Source organism: Misgurnus anguillicaudatus, chromosome 5 (assembly GCF_027580225.2).
Source record: "Misgurnus anguillicaudatus chromosome 5, ASM2758022v2, whole genome shotgun sequence".
NCBI classification, from domain to species: domain Eukaryota; kingdom Metazoa; phylum Chordata; class Actinopteri; order Cypriniformes; family Cobitidae; genus Misgurnus; species Misgurnus anguillicaudatus.
The window spans coordinates 39,023,928-39,041,120 of NC_073341.2; the positions used below are offsets into that span (position 1 = coordinate 39,023,928).

Below are 17,193 nucleotides of genomic sequence, written 5' to 3' on the forward strand. Positions count from 1 at the left end.
CCTAATAAGAACCACTAACTTATACTAGCTTATTAAAGAAATGGTCCATTGACAAATTCACCAGCAAACTATGCTTTTAATTTAGGACAAAATCTGGCAATAGGACAAGTGTATTTTGAGCAAATTTACATAGAGAGGACAATATTGTGACAATAAATCTTCTAGCTAAACAAAAATATTCACAAGCTCAAGGCTACCTTGTGCAAGCAAGGTGCATTCCCAGGAATTACTCTAGTTCGCTTTAAACCAATTACTCCCAAGACGCAAGTCAAGAGGTCAAGCGCGCTCCCCATTTCTCTTCATGCAATCAATAAAAGACCATCATATAAATTTGGGATGATGAACACTGTGCAACAACAGAGTGCTAGTGCTAAATCTAAGCTATCTACCATACCTCCGTTTAACCTCATGATAATATTCTCCAAACCTCCCACCCATTGTTCACCCACACCTCCAATATGTCCTGCTGAGTCAGAGAGGCTCTTCTTGACAACTCTCAAACATGTCGCTCCATCTGACCAGGAAAGCAATGACTCAGACATTACTTTATCGCATCAGACACAATATTCTGATCAAGTTAAACAGGATACCTCTTCCCCATTCCTTCTCTTAAACACAACACAACTAGTTTCACCTGCTTACACATATCTATTTGACGAGAAATTGGCCCAACAGCTAATAAAGTTCAGCTGTAGCATGGGGCTATATGTAGGTAATAAGGAATATTCACGTAGACGTAACGCACGTCATGTTCTGCATGAGTGATGTCACGCTGTCATGAGTACATAAAATACGTCATTAAAAATTGCGTACTCCTTCAGACGTGTTTATTAATAATGATATTTTAAAATGGGAATACAACAAACAAAATAACCTGTCGATGAGACATAGACCTTTAATAAATGTAACTTACATCATAAATTAAACTCTGAGGTTATTCATTTGTGACATTTGAGTGCACGCGCCATGCCTAAATGAAAACACACGCATCCACTCAAAAGTAACATAGCTTAATTATTATGGAAAGTCATAAATAAATAACAAATAAGGTTTAAATGAAAGTGTGCCCAGACTGCTGACTAATCTACTGTAAACCACACATAAACAAGCTAGCCAGGTTAGCTTAGCTGCCTTAAAAGAGCAGGATTAAACGGCCGTTAAACATGCACAGGAATGCAAAAAAATAAATGTCTCAATTTAACTTAATTCCCTCAATCCCAATTTTTTGTCTTTCTTTGCGTGTTCATTCAAAGACTCCAAACCGACCCGATCACGATTTCTGACCGTCCGGCTCGAATAAACTCCATCGACCCAAACCCACTTTACCTGACACACTGTGCCGTTTTTGTTTTTTTACTTTAAATGACATATCGTAACGGGACAGGTGAATATCTAGTGTGGTTTTCTTACCCGTGGACTTGAGATCCCTTGTGTGTGTGTAGGAGTGTGCGTTGCTCGTGTAATCTTAACAGCAGTAATAATATGATCCCAAAGCCGCCGCGCGCTCCCAATAGTCCTCGGCCATGATCCTCTACGGCTGCCTCAGCGCTCTCCAAAACTGCCCCAGCGACTCCTTTACACCCCTCATATTCCACTGCTGCTGCTGTTGCCTGTATCTTCTCTCTTGAATTTGCTAATACGTTACAGCAGCTGTTCCCTTCCTTGCCAAATCCGGACTGGAGTGGATCGTGGTAGCGACGGAGCAGCTGCGAATAGATTCAGGAGGCACTCACTCCTCCTCAGTCAGGACAGTTTAGATAGGTGGAGCCTGGAGGAACGTGTAACTGTGTTAATAAATGAAATATTTCTTATTTTGCATCGATGTATTCATTATGATATATTCTTGATCGGATGTTTCTGGATATTACGCGTCCGTGCTGTCCATCGATGTGGACGTGAAGTAATAGAACACACCTCCTAAAAATTAAAACGGGCCTGTAGTGGGCTGACCCGCAGTCACTGTAAGCAAGCCGGACTGTACCATTCAGGGTGAATGCGAGGGGGAGGCAGTCTCTACCGCACAGTGCTGTACGTAAATGCTGAGTTGTTACATTTGTCCTTTGGGAGATATCTTGGTAGTTCAGTGCAATAGGATTAAACTGTTAGTTACAGTAGAATTGTGTTTTTTTATTAATTAAATAAATTACATTGAACCAACCTACCCAGTAGAAACAATTCATCATTTAAGTGTCTCATTCCAGCAAAATACATTCTTTAAAATACATTGTGAAACAATTTCATAAACACCTGCGTGAATTAAATAAATAAATGCCAAGCTGACCAAATGCATGTAAGCTTGTTTGAGTTTGTTTGAAATCTTATTAATTATTGCACTTATTAAAAGAGATGGGTTCGATAGAAATAAGGTGTGCGCGTGTGTGTGCGCGTGTATTAGTGTATGTTGTGTGTGATGTAGAGCAGTAGAGGCCCTCAGTCAGTGATTCATCTCTCTGGCATGCATCAGAGCCCCCAGCAGTATGTTTGGTACTGGAAACCCTCTGAATGGGGGTTGTGTCAATGTGCCTTGGGTGCAAATGAACATCTCTTTTGTTCATTTTATACTTATTTAGCTTCACATGTATAAAAAAAGTATGCAATTGCAAAGAACAATTTTGCATTCTGTGCACAGATCTTATAATGAAAGATATGGATATCCTAATAATTGTTATGTAATAACTTAGGTAACTCTTATTACAAAAGAAAAATAACAAGTGTTAATACACACAATTCCATAAAAGCACTTTTCCTTTCATTTTTTTAATCAGTATAGTTTCAGAATGGCTCTATCGTTGCATTGTTTTGGTATTGTTTCAGAATATATATGCACTTTTTGTATTAATGCTTCCCTATGATTTGCTTCCCTATGTTTCCTTATCTTTGTGTTGCTTTGGATAAAAGCGTACATTTCTATTATAGCTACACAAAATAATCATGCTCACATAGCCCTAACTATATGTAACAATGACAATTGTCAAGGGCAGACATACAGTATATATTTGACCTTGTCTAAATTCAAATAAGAGTCTGAATATGCCTCTCTTGGCCACCAGTAGCCACTGTTCAGCCAGATCAGGTGATCTTACAATCTCATGCTTAGTGCAGAATAAAAAAATAAAAAATGTTTTTAAGATCACTTTCATGCTGGTAATAATAACACTGTTATAAAGAGATAAGTACTGATGAAAATCTGAAAGACAAATTAGCTGATGCAATTATTAGTACAGTCACATATCATAGCTTAACATCATCATGCACTACCAGAGCTTCAATAGCAACAATATTACACTGATAACTGTGTATACCAAAGCATTGTGTTTGTATGCGGGTGTGTGTGGATGATTTAGATTGGGTATGACATGTACTGATGAAAAAACATTTGGGACATGTAATCTCTCTCTCTCTCTCTCTCTCTCTCTCTCTCTCTCTCTCTCTCTCTCTCTGTTGCCACAAAACATGCAATCATGTGACAAATAGGCAGACAATACAAAGACAGACAGATACATTTCTCTACATTTTGCATGCATTTATTTGACAAATCTATAACTCCAAAAATTCTATACAGCATGCTGTGATCTCAGCCAAACCAAATGAGTTGCTTTTGCGTTTGCAGAAAATGTGCCACGCTTTCAAGACCTCCAGACATCCCTGCATATAAAGAGGAGGAGGTGGCCCCTCTTTTGTCAGCATTATCTGCTTGTCAATGTGTGAAAGAGGGAGTAAGGGGAGGAGCGAGGGGAGAAATAAAAGGGGGAGGCAGAAAGAGGTTGGAAGAATTCGTGTGAGGGATTAATTAAAGCATGATTGGCTCAAAGAGGATTAAAATCTCAGCCCAGCTGGCTCAGGTTCAGACTTGTAACTGTGTATATGCATGTGCTTTAGTGCATGTGTGTGAGAGCTTATATGTTACTGCCTATACATATATATGTGTGTACAGCATGTGCCTTGTGTCTCTTTCTCCAGTGTGACCTGCAGCTGTGCAGTGCTCTCCACACATATCAAGGCGAACCAGGAGAGCGAGTTTGAAAGAGAGCAAATAGAGGGGAGGGGAGAGAGGTAGAGAGAGAAAGAGGTAAAGAGACTTTGTCACAGAAAAGCAATAAGCATCGGAGTACAAGGGAAAAGGGAAGCTCATCCGTGTGTTTATGTGAAGGCATCTACAATAGAAAGTAAGATGGAAATTAAGTTTGGCATAATATTGCAACATCTGTTTATGAATTATGATATGCATACTGTCAGTATGTTTGAATACCTCAATGGGTGTTTTGTATTTTCCTGTCATTTTCTTTGTGTGACTTGATGCATGATTCATCACATGAACTGCTGTTTCATTAGAAATATAATAATTTGAAATGTCTGCACACAAAATGTGAGTGTTAATATAATGCTTTGCTCTTCCGAATAGTAATAGTCTTTCAGTAGTGTTTACTTATTTGTACCCGGACAGGTTAGTTAAATATTCATGTGGCCTAGTATTTAAAATTCAGTCCTACTTAAAGTCTTCTGGTTTTGGCAGGCCACGCGGTCAATAATGGCTACGTCTAAAAAAACAGCTGCAGCTGTAAAACAGTTTGCTTAAGAGAGACACGTCTGTCTGTTCTGTGTCGCAATCTTCTTCTTTCTATTTTTGCAGTTCAGGTTTGAGCGTTGATACCATCTTTAATTAAAGCCTGTACTGACAGCGCACATATACGCTGTTATTGTCAATCTTACATGCCAGTAAAAGGCTCAAGTGGATCGTGCTTTGGGTTCTTTATAAGCACCCCATTGTGCCTAAAACATGATTTGGAGCCCTAAATATGAGCTTTATTCATAAGAATTTATTTACTGGATTAACGTTACTTTGGCTAAGTAGACTACATATCACAGTATAGGGTTAGTTTAATAACTCATTTAATCTATGCTGGGTTGTTTCGACCCATTGTTGTGTTAAATATAAACATTTTCTGACGATAACCAAGCATTTTTTTTTAAATATATGGTTCTTCCGATACAGTATCTGACCTTGGACCTTGGACCACAAAACCTTGGACCACAGTTAGAAGTCACACAGGTATATTTGTAGCAAAAGTAAAAAATAAATTGTATGGGTCAAAATGTATGATTTTTGTTTTATGCCAAAAATCATCAGGATGTTAAGTAAATATCATGTTCCAACAGTAAAAATATATTTTGTGAGTGGATGCAGTTGAGAAGGACTTCATTTGGACAACTTTGAATTTTCTGCACCATCAGATTCCAGATTTTCAAATATTGGTCTATCCTAACGAATCATACATCAATGGAAAGCTTATTTATTGGACCTTCAAATTATGTATAAATCTTAATTTTAAAAAATTACCCATATGACATGGTTGCATGGTTTAGTGGTCCAGGGTCACAAATATTCCTGATGATACATTGTAGGTCTCTTAGTCTATTAATTTCTGTGTTTTCCTATATGTTTGTTGACATTTATTATCCCAGAAAGTAGATCAACAGTCAATGCTTTACCTATAAGAACTTCAGGAACGCTGGTGTTTATACTACACTATGGCAGATTGGAAGCCGGAAGAAAATGCAAGAGTCTAACATAAATATCAAGCCATAAAAAGTTGGCTGGTGAATACATAAAAATATCTGAATCATCAATTTACAAGTCATTACAAAGCTGACTCTGTTTGTGTAAGTGATAAATCAGCGTTGGGATGAAGAGTTTTTTTTCTTTCCCAGGCATGTGGCCAAATCTGGCATGCTGTTAAGAAATAAACACAATTTTTAAAAGCCACTGCATCATTTAAATAAGAAACCTTTCAGAGTTAAAGTGTTGTAACCCTCCACTATTGCACCGTGTTTTAACCCCCTGTTATTTTTTATTAATGTACTTCATCCAGTTTATTTATGTTGTGCAACAGTAAATTTTGTAATAGCTTATATTGTTGCAGTGGGTTGGTGATGTAATCTTGTTACAGGTATTTACACAGGTGTGGCTGTATGTCATAAGTATAAAGTTAATCAATGATTCAGGTCCAAAGGTTTTTAGGAGAATGTCACAAAAAAAATGAATGGGTCACATTTTACCCTAAAATAAAACATACATTTATATTTAGCATAAAGAAAATCTATTTCTTCATTTGTAATTTTATTCCATTCACTTATTCTTATTACCCACTGTTAACCATTTTTTTCTTCATTGACGTGCATGAGCATACTGTATGTGGGTTGTTACAAATAGTAATGCATATGGTATGAGATCTAAATAAAATGCATATGGTTTCAAATCTAAATAAAATAATACAAAAAAGAAAATCTATTTCTGGACCATGATGCTTTGCATTGTTATGCAAACTTAATTAATTGTCATGAAAATATATGTGAAAAGACCTAAATCTCTCTCTCTCTCCATTCAGGATGGTGTTGGATGTGTTGGCCGTATGTGTGGTTTTAGCTGCTGTCCTGTATGTTCTGTATCACTGGCTCATCCCTGCAGCTGTGCAATCCAATGGCACGCTGGCCCTCATCTGGCATGATGTCATCATCCAACGATTCCTTAACATCCTGACGGGATCTTCACGGCCTGAGGTGACCCCTGCTTGCCAGGCATACAGTACATCGATCATTCATTTATGAAAGTTTTATGGCTAGGGTACAGAGACACCACAAACCAGAAATGTAGCAAAAAGTACAAAGTTATTACTAGATTTACTGCTATGATCAAAGCAATAATGCTATACCGTACCTGTATACTGTATTATTATGACCCTGTCTGTGAAATCCAGGCTAAAGTGTCATAATCTCATTATAAGATTAGGTGCATCAAATTATTTATTTTACTCACTGGTTTCAATTATTGGTATGATCATGTTTAATATTAAAGATATTAAGGTTATATTTTACAGAATGTTATATAGAAAACAGTAATGACTTTAGCTGGGTTTTTACAGGCAGATTTACATTTAATACAACACTGTATCATCTTAACACCACTTTCAGTTTTTTAAGTGTTGTTGACATCATTTTTAATAGCGTAAACAACACTACAAAATGGTTTACAGTAACTTTTGAAAGCGAGAGTGAATAATTAATGGATTCCAGTTAACTCTATGTTATACCTTACAGTCTCAATATTGTATGGTGTAGTAAATAACATGACTGTATCATGTCTGAATTCAATGAACGCAGCGCATGCTAAAAGCTGTTCAGAAGAAGGCCACGAAAGGTGACCCACAGAGTGTCATCGAGGCTATTGACTTCCACTGCAGGCACACAGAATGGGCTATGAATGTGGGCGATGAGAAAGGTATGAACCTGTCTCCCAATCCCAACTCATCATTTTTGCCTGGCTGATATTTTCCTATGTATATCTCACATAATCTTAAGTGAATAGCTTTGAGGCTTCTCACAGTATGTTGTTCTGAATGAGATGCGATGGCCGTCTGTGTTTGTTGGGTCAATGCCATTTTTTCTGCATGGCAGCACACATGAATGTTGTTTGTAGGAACATGTGTGCACAAGGCGTGAACATTACATGCAAGACAAGCAACAGTCACAGTTAGATGCAACAATGCATAATGGGATACATTTAATTTAGATATCTTCCCTGAAAGCTTTGATACTGTTTCACACATATATAGTAAAACTTAGCAGGAGACTAATCTAAGTTCAAAATGATGGGTGGATGAGTAAAATGTAATGACGTTACAGGGATAGTTTACTGAAAAATGAAAAATCTGTCATCATTTTCTCATGCTCAAGTTGTTACAAACGTGTATAAATGTCTTTGTTCTGCTGAACACAAAATAAGATATTTTAAAGAATGTTTTCAGATCTGGGGCACCATTGAAATTCATAGTAGGATACTATGTGGAAGTGAATGGTGTCCCAGATCTGTTTGGCTATTTATTCAAAATATTTGTGTTCAGCAGAACAATTTCATCATTCAGTTCAGCATTATTACGATTATTAAGGCCTACATGGTTACACAGTAGTAGATAAAACTGCAATACGTTAATTCATAAACGTTAATGTATAAAAATCATCATGACATCAAATTGGCTTTTGCTCCGCTATCATTTATTTGCAGATGGTTTTGTGTGGTTACCAAACTGGGGTATGCAATTTTTTATTAGCCTATAGTAAGTCTAAAAAACATTCAACCAAGTTCATTTGTTTCTTATGGGCAAAAAGGAAAAAGCATCCACCCTCCAGCCCAGCAAATGTTCTCCTTATTAGCATATGGTTCCCGGTTCATTTTTGGAAACCAACTAAGAAAGTTCCCTGTACTGGTCCCAAAATGCTAAATATTGAAAAATTGTTAGCCGGGAGAGTACAAACATAACTGAACAATTTATGCAAATGTCAACCATGGAAAATAAAGTTTTTACCATGCTGATATTTTAGATGTCAATATTTCGTGGCTTAATACCAATGCAAGATCTCTATTGAAGTTTTCAAACATTTTTTTCATATTATTTCCATACACTGTCAAAAATAAAGGTACAAAGCTGTCACTGGGGCAGTACACTTTAAAAAAGGTCCTAATATGTAGGCTACCATTTAGGTACAAATGTATATTTGAAGAACCAATATGCACTTTTTGGGTACAAAGGTGTACCATTTTGAAAGGTACTGTCCCAGTGAATAACTTTTGTACCTTTATTTCTGAGAGTTTAGTAAGATTTTTTAGAATTGATAACAGAGAAATGTCACATCCTTAATATTGTTTCTTCCTCATAAATGCATACATGAAAATTGAAATAAAATAAATATTATTTGTTCTTCAAAGACCACTCCGATCTCTGTTTGTTGGGTATTATTGTTTCTGGTTTGTGCATTTTAATTCACAGATTTCCTACAAAGTTTGTTGTCTCGAAAAACTGAAAATGTCACTGAACGTTGCAACGTACTATCTTTTGCCATTATCGTAAAGAAAGCATGTTCTTGGCACTTATAGCATAAATATATACATAAAATTGTAAAAAAAAAACACATCTTTTTCCAATACAAAGAAACATTGTGAGCCATTTCCGGCTCTTATTAAGGGGAAAGGTAACCCAAAAATTAAAATTCTGTAATCATTTACTAATGTTGTTACAAACCCAAATAAATTTCTTTGTTCTGATGAACACAAGGGAAGATATTTTGAGAAATGTGTGTAAGCAAACCGTTTGTGAACCCCATTCATTTCCATACTATTATTTTTTCCTACTATGTAAGTGAAAAAAATTATTCATTCAATTTACTAAATTTTTTAAGGTGGTTGCAATCAATTTATTAAAGCTACATTTAAAAAAAGTTTTTGGTTTTGTTTTGCCTTTCTAATTTTTTTGTTTAAATGTAGCTTAAATAAATTGATTACAACCACTTACCTTAAAAAAATTGAGTAAATTGAATTTGTTCAGTGTGGGGTCCACAAACGGTTTGGTTACAAACATTTCTTAAAATATCATCCTTTCTTTTCATCAGAACAAAAAAAACATTTATGCGGGTTTGTAACAACATAAGAGTGAGTAAATGATGACAGAATTGTTATTTTTGGGGGAACTATCCCTTTAATAAATAATGTTGAATCTTTTATTAATTCTACTAACCCGTTTATAAAACATTTGTTGAACACTGATCCAATACAATAACATTCACACGTTTTTTTTTTTGTCATAACTGTCCAAATACTTTTTGGGCCATTTGATACCAAAGCACATAAATGGGTTTTCCCTATTAGTAGGTCAACTGCATGTGTGACAACAGGCAGTGATGAATAAATGATGGCACAGAGCTGCTAATGGGGCAGAGAAGCCTTAATGATGTTTCGACTACACCATTATCCACCCCATTGATCAGCTGTCTCGATTATCCTCTGCTTCTGGTCTAAATTCATCTGTTTGTCTCTAAAGGGCCCATATTGGATTCAGTGGTGAGTGAGGTTAATCCCAGCACGACTCTGGAGCTCGGCACATACTGCGGATATTCCACTCTTCGTATCGCTCGGCTGCTCTCTCCTGGCTCTAAACTCATTACTGTTGAATTCAACCCGGCCTACGCCACCATCGCACGCCAGATCATCGCCCACGCCGGCCTTCAGAACAAGGTAAGTGAGGAAACAGCTGGTAGATACAAGGGCTTACATTCACAATGAATTACACTGTATAAACAGTATGCAGCCTACATTTCTATGTGATTATAAGAAACTGTGAGCAATTTAAGTGCAGTCAAATAATCATCTTTTTTTGGCCTATTAATTGAAAATTTTAATTTTTTTGGCATTACAATAAATACTAAAAATATGTTAAGAAAGTGATCTGATATTAGGCTACAGTTGACTGCTCAGGTGGAGCGCACTGCATTGTGGGATACTGTGCTTTGTTGTTGTATTTGAGAAGAACTTCATGTGTAGTTTACACATTTAAATTGTATATATAAATGTTTTATACTTAGTTTAAAGATGCTACAACTATATAAATCATGTGTTTTTAGGTTTAAGGGGACATTTCACAAGAACTTTTTAAAATGTAAAATAAATCTACATATGTGAAGTTCTAGCTCAAAATACCATCTAGATAATTTATTATAGCAGGTTAAATTTACGGGTGTGTCCCTTTAAATGCAAATGAGCTGACCTCTGCGCTAAATGGCAGTGCTGTGGTTGGATAGTGCAGATTACGGGGCAGTATTATCCCCTTCTGACATCACAAAGGGAGCCAATTTCAATTACCTATTTTGCTTGCAGATAATGGTTTACCAAAACTAGTTACTGGGTTGATCTTTTCCATATTTTCTAGGTTAATAAAAGCACTGGGGACCCAATTGTACACTGAAAAAAATGATTTATTCAATTTACAATTATTTTAAAGTAAGTGGTCGCAATCAATTTATTTAAGCTTCATTCAAAAAGTCCTCAAAGTTTTTTATTTTGTATTTCTAATTTTTTTTAAATGTTGCTTAAATAAATTGATTGCGACCACTTACCTTAAAAAAAATTAGTAAATTGAATTAATAATTTTTTTTCAGTGTAGCACATGGGAAAAGTCAGGTTTTCGAGCTATGTCCCCTTTAAGACAGCTTTCTTTATTGTGTTATTTTTAAGGTTACTTTACTGGAGGGAGCCTCCGGTGATTTGATCCCCAAAATCAAGGAACGATTTGGAATAACATCTTTTGACTTTATCTTTTTGGACCACTGGAAAGACCGTTACCTTCCAGATATTAAACTTCTGGAGGTAAAAGCCTAAAAAATATCCTATTGTTTAGCCATCGAGTAAACACTTCTAACACGATCATCTTTTATTTTTTATATTTTAGGACTGTGGTCTACTCAAGAAAGGCTCGGTCCTGCTCGCAGACAATGTCATTTGTCCTGGAACTCCAGAATATTTGGAATATGTCAGGAACAGCCCACGGTATAAGAGCCAATACTACCGCTCACATCTGGAGTACACCGAAGCAGAAGATGGCCTGGAGAAATCTGTTTTCTTAGGATAAATCTTTATTTAGTAGTATTTGTTTTGTCATTGACCAATTATGTTGGTAGGAGACCTTGACATTGCAACACGTTTAAAAAGCAAACAAGATTTTGTCCAAATGCGCCAGAACATTTGAATCTTGTGATAGGACAACATTTAAACAGATTTCTGACCCTGCCTGTAAAAACGGCAAAGTCATTTACTGTTTTCTACATAAAATCATCCTAAAGATCATTCTGTGAAAATATAACCTTAATATCTTTAATATTGACGTGAAATAAATGGTTATAATTTTCTTTAGCCTGGTTTCACAGGCAGGGTCACCCTTACCAAAACACATTAAGTGGCGGTTTCCCAGACGGGGTTTAGATTAATCCAGGACTAGGCATTAGATAAATTATGACAGTGGTTCTCAAACTTTTTCAGTGACATCCCCCCCCCCCTGTCTACAGCACAATCCTTCGCAGCCCCCCAAAGAGATTTTATGACAAAAACCAATTCTAAAACTTAACATTTTACAAAACATATTAAATTATACAGTGCTGTTGGTTACTAGCCTTATTTTTTAGGTTTAATTACAGAGAAAATTCATGATGAATTAGTGTATTTTATAAAATGTCATAAAACTGGGGCCCCCTGGCACCATCTCGCGGCCCCCTGAGAACCACTGTATTAGGACATTTAAGTAGTTTTTACAAGCAAACCTTACAAAAAAAATACTGGTGTGCATCTTGAGCCAAAGCAACAGGACTTATATGTTCAGATATGTCAATGCAAAGTGTTTTTAAATTAAGCATGCATTTTAATCTGGGACTAGGATAAACCCTGTCTAGGAAACCACCCCTAAGTGTTTGAATATCTTTTTATGCAACATATTTAATTAACTAGATTTTAATTTGCACCCCTATAGTAACACTTAAGATAAAATAGATGTTTTTTTTAAACAGCGATTGTATAGTTTGATACAGCTGGGACATTTCATCTATTAAATATGGACATAACCATGCCTGTTTTCAGAGCACAGAATGTCCCATGAAGTCCTTTATATTGATGTGATTGTATTTTAATAAATAAAAATAAAAGATGTGAAATGTGTGTTGACAACAGTTGGGCTGCACAGTTTATGCATACAGTCCAAAATTACACTAACCATTTTTACCTTTACATGACCAAAAGCAATTAATGAACAAAATAATTACTTTCCAAATGTGATAAACAGACACAGGTCTGCATTAGACTAAAATTTCATGAACAATGAATTATGCTTACGAAAAGGTTAAGCCTCTTACATTGTAAAACAGTACACTGTTTATTATTAAGCCGCTGTGGTGGGGGATTTCAGCGTGTTAATACATGCGATTTATATCAGTTCTGTGGCAAAAATACAGTACAAACATCCATTCCAAGACTGAAAAATATAAAGAAGACTACTAACAGCACATTTATTGTTCTCATCAATCCTGGGCCCTGCCACTGTTGAAGATCTTTGCCAGGAGAGACACATTGGACTGAGATTTCTCCTGGATGGCTTTGCTCTTCTCCTGAGCCTTCCTGAGGTTTGCTTTAGACATGCCTTTACTCTTCATACGTTTCAACTGGATCTCGTCTTCTGTAGGACGCTGTTTGAAGTCCCAGGACTTCTCCTCCACAGCCTCTCCCTTCTTCTCCTTCTTCTTCCTGAGTTTCTGAAAGTTCTGGCTCTTCTCCACACTGGCCAGGTAGAAGTTTGTCTCCTTCTTGGCCTGGGAGATTTCTGTCCTCATACGCTGGTGATAGACGGTCTGTTCGTAGGCCAGTCGCTCGCTAAGATGGCACCACTGGAACCTGTGCAAATACTGAAATAGAGAAAAAAAGTTACAGACTCCAAACACTGCAGACTTTAGATTTTGATTTGGATAAATAAATTGGTGGGAGAACATAACTTTAGTACATTTTTTGTAAGGTAATCTTTGTAAGTAGGGTTGTAATGATAATTCACAATACACAATAAAAAAAACAAAACACGATTCTGAATCGCAGAGGCAATATTTTGCACAGCTCTTGCATGTACTACGGCTCTTTGATCAGTAGCAGTTTGAGTCGTTTATAACATGCATTTGAAAAAGAAACACTCGTCAAACATAATCATTATACATATTTTTATTATCATGAAATTACCTAAAAGGTTTCAAGAACAGCAATATACATATACTTATACATTTTCTGGAGGGTTCTTCTTCTGTGGCGCATATTGAGTTTCTGCACAAGAGCGCCCTCTGGCTTTTGGATGTAGCGACATTCATTGAGAAGCGTAACAAGCAGAATCGCACGACGTATCATTATACCCCTACTTGTAAGGTATCCTTGTAACAAAGCAAGCATAGCATTACTATTATATACCTTTATGGACCATAAGTCACTGCTGTATCGGCTTCTCTTTCTGTTGGCCATAGGCGTGTTGTGCAGACTGGCTGCGACTCGTTTGGCGATGCGTTTGTCTCTGAATTCCACCCATCCTTCTGTGAAACTAGAAGAATTGCTTCCTGCTTTCTTTTTCTTTTTTTTAATGCAGCGATCTAAAAGCACAAGAAAAATATACAGTATTACAGCTTGGCCCAGGTATAGAGGCATTTAAAGTCCATGTGAAATCCAATATTAAAGGATCACCCCAAAATTACAAAGACATCGGCACAAAGGTCCATGTGCCATCAGTAGATCAATAATAATATTATGAAGTGACGAGAAAACTTTTGTGCACAAAGAGAACAAATTGAACGATTTTATTTCAACAATTTGGTCCTTCAGTGCGTGTTCACGAGCAGACTACGGCGAATGCTGCTATTTTATCTGCTGTGTTCCGGGCTTTGACGAAGCCTGTTTGCGCATCCAACATTACACAAAAGGAAAATGTTTACGCGCATTTGCATTCCGTAATTCCATCCGCGTAATCTGCATCGCGAAAATCATAGGGCTCTAATAATTAATGAAAAACTTGCCTCATCTTACTCCACTCCTTCCTTCAAGTCTAACTGAAACTGTGATTGTAAACCAAGAGCGCATTCCGCATCCGGAAGTGCTTGCGAAACATTCCGCCCAGTGCGTAAACATTAACGATAACTTATCGAACGAACTGTCGTTATCATTTTATCGGAAAAATTATATCTGTAAAATTACCCAGGGGTAAGTGATTTATGATCAAGTTGTCATTTTAGGGTGAACTAACCCTTTATAGATGTGTTCTCAGTTTCTCACACCACAGAAAAATTTGTTATATTAACCACCCAGCCAAATTTGAATGACGAAAAACGACAAGTACATAAAACTAATTATCAAAATTTTGGAAAAGCAGGCAGGATTCTCTGGTCTCAAACGCTGGGGGCGTGTTTCTGTCATGCTGAAACCACACCCACTCTCTCAACTTTTAAATATAGCTGTAACCTGAATGGATCGCGATTGTGTTAGGGGCGGGGCCATGCTTGGTGGCTCCTGTGCGTCATCAAGCCAACCTTTTAACCCCGCCCAAATATTCCTAAACTCAGAAATGAGACAAAAACGGTTTAACGGTGTAACTCCAGAATTCAGTAATACATAGTTGACTTTGTAACGTATTTTAGCAATACATTACTAACATATAAAATGTGTTATAAACACATTATAATGCGTTTATAACAATTGTCGAAAATGACTTTAGTCTGGCATCTAAAAATTTGTGCATTCAAATTTGACAAGCCAGGTTTGGTAGCACAGGACTCTAAATAGATGCATTTAAAGCTGATGGTCCAAAACAAAAGTTACAGTAAGACATCTTCTAACCTTCAGGTTGTAGGAATACCCGTCCAATTTCGCCATATAAACCCAACATGTTCCTTACATGTTTTGGTCTCATTTTGGGAGGAATGTGTCCCAAATACACTATACCAGGAATACATTTTTTCTTTGGTTTCTCAGACCCATCATCATCATCATCAGCGTCCAGATCGACAGCTTCGTCTTCACAACTCATCTCCTGATCAGCATCTTCTTCGCCATCATCTTTCTCCTCCTCACCATCAATTTCTTCGCCATCATCTTTCTCCTCCTCACCATCACCTTCTTTATTTAACTCTTCATCAGTGACCATGGCTTGTGTTTCTTGGTCTGTTTTATCTTTATTCGTCTCCAGCAAAGCCATAACTTAAAAGTGACGATTACAGCCTGAAGGTTAAAAATCATAAATCCATTGTAATGTAACTTACGCGATTTAATTCGAACAGTTCTTAACATATATAAATATAAACATGGCTCGATTAGATAATAACACAACCATCTAACGTGACTTCTTTTAACGATTAAAAGTAACTTTTATTCGATGTAAATCTTACCGTACAATGAAGACAGTTACTCTTATCATGTATATGTTATATTTTCTTGTTAATTATAATATGTTTTGAAGAAAATTCAACCATTTCAAACACATGTGGTGCGGGAGACAGCACTGACGTCACAGTCAAGCGACAGAAAGAATACACGAGACTTTCTTAAAGCGACAGACCACTTTTTGCAACAAGCTTAAAAATGTTTAAAATGTACTAGAATTTTTAGCACAACACTGTTCAATGTGTTATATCAATTAGCATTTATTATATCTCAGACAGTACTTGGGGATTTTTTATTTTATAGTCGAATCTAACCGTAACCCTAAAACTCATCAGTAGGTGGCGACATAGCCCTAGGAAATATTTGGGCTTGTGCATTAGATCAGAGCCTCCATATGTTAGCAAAACACAGACCAAAATGTTCAAAAGAAATATTTTTCAATGAAATGTGATGGATGCTATGACACACACACACACACACACACACACACACACACACACACACACACACACACACACACACACACACACACACACACACACACACATATATTTCAAAGGCTATATTTCAAAATTTCTAATTTTACAACCCATATGGCAAAAATTGATTCTTTACCAAAAATATTTTAAATATATGATAAATACAAGTTAATTTAAAAAAAGTATATTTCTGAAGTTAAAAATATATTTAATTTTAACCTTTTTAAAACTGTTTTGTTTACAGGTTCGTAACATAAAGTTTTTCTCCAGTGCTACGTGAATATATTTCCTTGTATTGAAATATGTGGAGGGCTAAGTATATTTTTTTAAAGCTTTAAAATTTATTTATTTTTTTAATATATTTCAAAATATATAAAAAAATGGCCAATAAATATATTGGTGAAAAAATATTTCTGTAAACATATTCCAAAACATATTTTAGCAAATATATTTTTTGGCCAATTTTTGAAATATATTTAAAAATATATTTTTTTGCCATATGGGTCATACTTAAAATGTAGGATCTGTTAAGGCAAAAGCACAGTGAATGTTTAGAAGCATGCAAATGAACAAAGATGCCCTCATTTGCCCTTCATTATCAACTCATCCTCTCCAGCTGTGAGGTTTCTCCAGCAGGTTCTTCTGCTTGTATATGCAAGGCTATGTGCCCGACACATGTGTGTTATTGCATTATTAAAAAGGATGACTTGTTTTTTTTCTGAGAGCTCTGCAGCAGTTCTGTCACAGGCACATCTGTCTATTTAAATCTAACCCCAGGCATCAGGGCCACAGGCTCCAGGGATCCATCAGAAATTACATCACCACGAAGTAAAGATGATAGCATCTCCTTTAGAGAAGCCACTTCTGCTTTAAACTTCAATTATGTGCCTGGTGAATAAGATGTGTTTTAACACATAAAATAGGGGAGTCAGGGGCTAGTTGTCA

At 36.3% G+C, this 17,193-nt stretch overlaps 3 protein-coding genes across 5 annotated transcripts in view; 1 reads left to right on the plus strand and 2 right to left on the minus strand.

Moving 5' to 3' along the window:
- Positions 1 to 1,927, minus strand: part of cdk16 (cyclin dependent kinase 16) — a 55,807-nt gene extending 53,880 nt beyond the window's left edge. Inside the window, exon 1 of one of the 3 annotated variants that reach the window (XM_073868158.1) lies at positions 1,411 to 1,924. The gene's annotated coding sequence lies outside the window, so the exon portion shown is untranslated. Of the gene's footprint in view, positions 1 to 1,410 lie in introns of all 3 variants that reach the window. The other 2 variants (XM_073868157.1, XM_073868156.1) reach the window with 2 other exon arrangements.
- A 1,838-nt stretch (positions 1,928 to 3,765) lies between these two features.
- On the plus strand, positions 3,766 to 12,540 carry comta (catechol-O-methyltransferase a). Its single transcript, XM_055168556.2, has 7 exons — positions 3,766 to 3,842; positions 3,961 to 4,166; positions 6,387 to 6,558; positions 7,159 to 7,276; positions 9,870 to 10,063; positions 11,060 to 11,191; positions 11,274 to 12,540. Exons 3-7 carry the CDS (start codon positions 6,388 to 6,390, stop codon positions 11,451 to 11,453), a joined length of 795 nt encoding a protein of 264 aa, XP_055024531.1. The 5' UTR covers positions 3,766 to 3,842; positions 3,961 to 4,166; position 6,387; the 3' UTR covers positions 11,454 to 12,540.
- Positions 12,541 to 12,719: 179 nt separating this feature from the next.
- On the minus strand, positions 12,720 to 15,932 carry abt1 (activator of basal transcription 1). Its single transcript, XM_055168555.2, has 4 exons — positions 15,775 to 15,932; positions 15,227 to 15,607; positions 13,814 to 13,989; positions 12,720 to 13,269 (listed from the first exon to the last, which is right to left on the minus strand). The coding sequence occupies exons 2-4, from the start codon at positions 15,582 to 15,584 to the stop codon at positions 12,889 to 12,891; spliced, it is 915 nt and encodes a 304-aa protein (XP_055024530.2). The 5' UTR covers positions 15,585 to 15,607; positions 15,775 to 15,932; the 3' UTR covers positions 12,720 to 12,888.
- Between the last annotated feature and the right edge of the window lie 1,261 nt (positions 15,933 to 17,193).